Source organism: Cannabis sativa, chromosome 3 (assembly GCF_029168945.1).
Source record: "Cannabis sativa cultivar Pink pepper isolate KNU-18-1 chromosome 3, ASM2916894v1, whole genome shotgun sequence".
NCBI lineage: Eukaryota > Viridiplantae > Streptophyta > Magnoliopsida > Rosales > Cannabaceae > Cannabis > Cannabis sativa.
In genome coordinates, this window is record NC_083603.1 from 12,929,184 (window position 1) to 12,935,349 (window position 6,166).

At 30.5% G+C, this 6,166-nt stretch overlaps 1 protein-coding gene across 1 annotated transcript; it reads right to left on the bottom strand.

Annotated features, from left to right (window-relative positions):
- Positions 1–826: 826 nt before the first annotated feature.
- On the bottom strand, positions 827–3,111 carry LOC115711358 (rust resistance kinase Lr10). Its single transcript, XM_030639694.2, has 3 exons — positions 2,272–3,111; positions 2,143–2,181; positions 827–2,052 (listed from the first exon to the last, which is right to left on the bottom strand). Exons 1-3 carry the CDS (start codon positions 2,996–2,998, stop codon positions 974–976), a joined length of 1,845 nt encoding a protein of 614 aa, XP_030495554.2. The 5' UTR covers positions 2,999–3,111; the 3' UTR covers positions 827–973.
- Positions 3,112–6,166: the final 3,055 nt, after the last annotated feature.

A 6,166-nucleotide genomic window follows, 5' to 3' on the forward strand; every position in this document is an offset into this window, starting at 1 on the left:
AAAACATAACATCACAAACATGACAAAATAACATGATTAATACACATCTAATCCACATAATATTTATTACTCACACAACTAAAGACAACAATAAAAGTAAACTAAGTAAACAATCAAACACAACCAGCAATAACAACTTAACTAAGGGGAAAAAAAAAACTCCTTCAAGATTTGAACTCTTCCCCACTAGAGTCTCTGCTTCAAAATGCTGAAGCGATGCTGATCCAATGCTGTACTGGGACCTACTGCTTCAACATACAAATTTGCTCACACCATATTGTGAAATTTTTTCTTTCTTTAGATTTCAAATAAATCAAACACAAATAAAATCCAAAGTTTTCTTAATCAAGTACACAAGTATATATTAGATAACGTAAATATACTCAATAGTACGACTATAAGGACCAAATTATTCAATGATATGGGTTCGTTTGGTACGATGTATTACATTGTATTGTATAGTATTATATTTTATATAGGAGTGTTCATTGAATTTAATCCGTACTATTTTGTTCATAGTGCATCCGATCCGCACTAAGTGCGGATTTCATTTTTTGGATCCAATCTAATCTAATCCGCAAATGTATAGATTGAATTGGTTATTTTTTAATATTAAATTATTTAATATATATATAATTACATAACTAGTAATAAAATAAAATAAATTATAGTTATTTTATGTAAAACTATAAGTGGTATTGACTTTTATGGACACCTAAATATATAATATTTTAGTATAAATTAAAAATTAACATAGTATTATATAAAAATATGATATATAATCTAATTTAATATAATACAATACGACCTAATACAACATACCAAATGAGCCTATGTAGTGAAACTGCCTAAATAAATAGAATAACACGTACATATGTGAACCTTTATTCTAATGCTAATCCTACATATAGTTTAAAAACAAAATTACATACTCATCCTGTACAAACCATAAATCACTGCAAGAACATCATAATCAAGAATCAGTAGTCTTTGTGGCACCTTCGTATTTGTCATTAATTGACCTGTTTTGACAAAAAGGATTTGGGGGCATGTCAAGAACTTTTACACCTTCTAACATTTGGACTACAATTTTCATTGTTGGACGACTCATTGGGTGCCACTGGATGCACCAAAGTCCTACAATTGCAAGTTTGTTAGCAATTCTATTGTCTCCCACTTCTCCAATTTGTATTCTGAGATCTTCTCCTTTTTCTAAGTGATTATATATCCATTCAGGATAGTAAATTTCATCTCTTTCAGTGGTATTTTTCTTTCCTCCAACTATTTCCAACAACAACATTCCAAAACTATAAACATCTGATTTGTAGGACACATTACCAAAGTTTTTAGAGAACACTTCTGGTGCCATGTACCCAATAGTCCCTCTAACCGTAGTCATTGATACTAAACTTTGATCCTTAGAACATAACTTTGCTAAACCAAAATCAGAAATTTTAGGTTTGAAGTTACTGTCCAACAAAACATTATGAGGTTTAATATCGAAATGAAGGATTCGTTGGTCACAACCTTGGTGGAGATACTCGATTCCCTTGGCAACACCTATGGCAATGTCTTGCAATTTCTCCCAACTCAGCAAACGGTGTCCACCGCTGGCTTCTAAGGAAATGTAGTTATTAAGCGAACCATTGGGTAAGAATTCATAAATAAGAGCTCTTTTAAACCCTTCAGCACAATATCCAACCAAACGAACCACATTCACATGGTGAATTTGACCAATAGTAGCTACTTCATTCAAGAACTCTTCTCCATTCCCCTTGGAATTATTTAGGATCTTTACCGCGACCAAAATCTCACTAGAAAGCTTTCCTTTAAACACTGTTCCATAAGCTCCTTCACCCAACTTATCCTTGAAGTGATTTGTAATCTTCTTAATATCGGAATAAGTATATCTTGATGGCTTCATAGCAACATAATCCTCTAAAAATGTTTCAATTCTGTCTTCATGTTCTTTATCGTTTTTGTGTGTTATGTGTAGATAAAACAGAATAGCTAACACTATTGAACATAAAACAGAAGTGGCTAAGACAATAACTGCAAAACACATAGCAAAGCATTAAAAAAAATCAAAGACTACTAATTAGTTTAAAGAAAATTTAATAGAAAAGTAGAAACCCAACTCACATAGAGTACTTCTGATCATTTGCAAAATCTTTGTTGGTTCTGTTTTGAATATTCACAGCAAATAATTATCATTAATAACCATATTAATAAGATTAAATAAAGAAACAAGTATTAGCCAGTTTTCTTTACCTGTTTTTTGTATTGGTAGATCGAAACACTCAACTTTTTGGTCACTACGATTACTGAGTCTGCAACCCATTCGATTCGCTTCGCAAGCTCTACAATCGGGTTCGGACCATGTCAAAGTTACATAGCTTCGATCATCCTTCCCAGAAATCGACGCCTTGTATATGCTATCTGGAATTGCTACAGTGTCGTACATCTTAGGACAACGCTCGTAAATCACCATATCAATATCATAATCAGAAGGAACCAACTTAATGTTACAAACTGAAGAGCAATTGAGGAGAGTGTGGGTTGAGTAATTGGTTCGACGATCGTATCTGAATTTGAAAGGAAAATTGAATGGTCTAGTGGTGTTATTGTTGCTGTTGTTTTGGGAAAGCAGCAGTAGTGTGGGAAGGCATTGATGTGGGTCGTGGTATATTTGGATTTGTTGTGAAACATAGTTTATGTCTCTTACGTATAGCTCGGCGCTGGGTCCTGTAATGGTTGGAATCAAGAGTATTGTTTTGTTGTGAGATTTGGTGCAGGAGATGTCGAAACCGGTGAGTGTGTTATTGGGTTGGGTTTGTTTGAATCGGAAAGGGAATCTAATTGGTGGTTCATTCTTCCGACACCTCCTCTCATAATCGGTTACTGTTCCTAATCCTTGGTCTGCAACTGCAACTGCAACTGTGAGGAATGGTAATATGGTGAAAAACAACAAACGAGGAGAAGAGACTCTCATCCTCATTTCATTACTTCAATACCATTTTCATTTTCTGTAATCTTAAGGCATCGGTGGTTGGGAGATGGGAGTGTACATACTACATACCATAAATATATCAGACATATTGAAATATATGTAGATATGTTGATTTGACTAAAAATATTCTTAAAATTATTATATTAAAAGTCTCCATAACTAACAATAATAAAAATTATTATATTAAACTATACAAATCTCTACCACCAAAATTAATATTTAAAAATACTAAATACCACGAAATTGAAAGAATAGTCGCATTGCAAGAAAAAAAGTAGTCCTCTTATTTGACCACGAAACAATGACTTTTGGCATTGTTTTGAATCTATTTAGTATGTCAGCAAATTAATAACTTTTACAAGAAAATTATTCAGAATTTATAGTAAATGAACCCAAATTGTAAGATTATATTAATAAATTTTTTTCCTAAAAAAAAATTATATTAATAAATATTCTTATTTCAAAATTTATAGAAAAATGATCATTATAGATTATTTATTATTTATATTATCTTTTTTTTTCATTAGAAGAAGTAAATTTATTAAATCACAAACCAGAAAGAACTTACAACAAAGCCACAAACAGCACCAGTAAAGAAAAATGCTAGCTACAGAACTCTAACAAATAAAACCACTTGAGACTAGTTCAAGTGGCCATAGGTGGGTGTGTGTGTTAGAAGTCATGGGTTCGAGTCCCAGGTAAAACATGGTTTGTAATATATAAACGCTTAAATAAATAAAAAAAAAGAACTCTAACAAATAGAAAAGCTTCCTATCCTTGTCTTTCCAATTCAAATGAGAGTAACTATTAACTCTATATATCACTTCCTTTTTTATCCTATTTATAATCTTATATACAATATAAGAGTAGCTGTTAAAACACAAACATTCCTATTAAGCCAAATATGGTAGATGACGGCAGAGCAGCTAGCAGCAACAACTTTTGCAGAAAAACCTTTGTCCAAGCCTTCAATCCAAAGCTTTCAAGCTTCATAATCGAGAGGCCAAGATCGACCTAACCAGTCTTGAACCAGCTTCACAACTCTGAGGGAGAACTCACATCTGAGAAATAAATGGCAATGGTTCTCAGCCATCTCCTCACAAACAGGACAGTCGCCTTCCACACTAGGAATCACCAATCGCAAGTTATCCCTTGTGAGAAGCTTGCCATAGACAGCCTGCCAAACAATGAAACGATGTTTTGGCACACTAAAATTGTCCCAAACAAAGTTATGATTTTTGACCTTCTCAAGCTCAATTTGATTCGAGTAAAACCGACCAATTTTAAACTTCCCACCATGACCAGCAGTGTCAATGGCATGCTGAGAAAAATGCTCTCGAAAATGGTACAATTTGCGCCAATACCAACTTGAATCAAGATTAAGTTGGTAGCTCCAGAAATTTCGGCCTTTTGAATATATAGAACTAATCCATTTAACCCACAAAGTATCTTGTTGATGACTAATAGCCCAAATGTACTTACCAAGCATAGCTTTGTTCCAATTTGTACCATCTCCAAAATCCAATCCACCAAAGATTTTTGGTAAGCAAACTTTGGACCAAGCCGTGAGGTAAAAATTGCTTCTAGATCCATTGTTTCCCCATAAGAACCATAAGCAAAACTTGTCAACCTCTTTAATAATGCTTTTAGGAAGCAAGAAGATGTTCATCCAATAGTTCCGAAGCCCCAAGAGAACCGAATTTATGAGTTGACATCTCCCCGCATAAGAAAAATGTCTACTAGCCCAAAAATGTATTTATATTATCTTTTATCACATAAAAAATTAATAATTTTTTTTTTCAAATTTTATTTTTATTAAAATTAGAAGCAAATTACTTAAAGATTATGTTATATTTATATTAGTTTTATTAAAATCTTTTTTTATTTGAAAGTTATGTCGATTTTTTATTTTTATTTTTTATGAGTTGTTGTGGGTTGTTGGTACATAGATTTTGTTGTACAATATATTTCTGTTTTGTTGTATAGTATATTATTATTCTTAGATGATATTTATTTTTTATTTTGATATGTATACTAGTATTATATAATTGTATTAGCATAATATAAATATTTTAATGTATGTATATAATTTTATTGACATGCTACATATATTTAATTATTATTTTTATATATTTTATAACATACATTAATTTTAAATAATATTTAATTAGTTTCTATTTTACTATATATATAATTTTGTTGTCATACTATATATAATATTTAATTAGTAATATATTTTTTTATTATTATTATTGTTTGTATATATGTTTTGGTGAATAGCATATGTATTTTTGTTATACGGGATAATATTTTATTAAATAATATTTAAGTTCTATTTTCTATTGTACTTTTTTTAACATAATATATAATTTTATTAGCATCCTATGTATTTTTATTTTTATTTGTTGTTATTATATATATTTCGATTACAAGGTATATATTTTTTGTTATATGGTATATAAATTTTATTGTATAGTATATCATTTTATTTTAAATCATGCATGTTTAATTTTTATTTTATTATATATAAAGGTAATATATAATTTTGTAAGTATGGTATACTTATTTTATGGTTGTATATAATTTTGTTAATATGATATATACAGTTTTTTTTTAATAATATTATATTATTTTATTTTATTTTTTATTGTAGATATATATGTTTTGTTGTATGGTATATAATTTTTGTTGTCTATAGTATATCATTTATTTAAGATGATATTTAGTTTTTTTCTTTCATTATATATAAATTTTTTGGTATGTGTAGTGGCCAAAAATTTCTCTAAGCCCAACGAAAAGGCCCAACGATCGAAGTATTTACAAAGCCTACTTATAATTCAGAAACAAGGAACCTGTAAGCCTAATGGCTCACATGGGCCACGCCGAATCCATGTCTTTTGGGTCATACCATATTTGTATTGGAATTTATTTTACCAGGATCTTAGATCTACTCACAAGTATGTTGTTTAAACACCCTAAATATGAACTTTCTAAAACGATAAATTAAACACATATAAAGTTAAGAAAACCTTACATTGATGCAGAGGAATTAATGTCTCCTTCCGCTCAGATCTCTAACCCTTGTATCCTTTCTGTAGCAGAGTATAATCAAGATCTGAGCCCGAATGTCCTTCTTCTTCAAGTTTGATCCTTCAC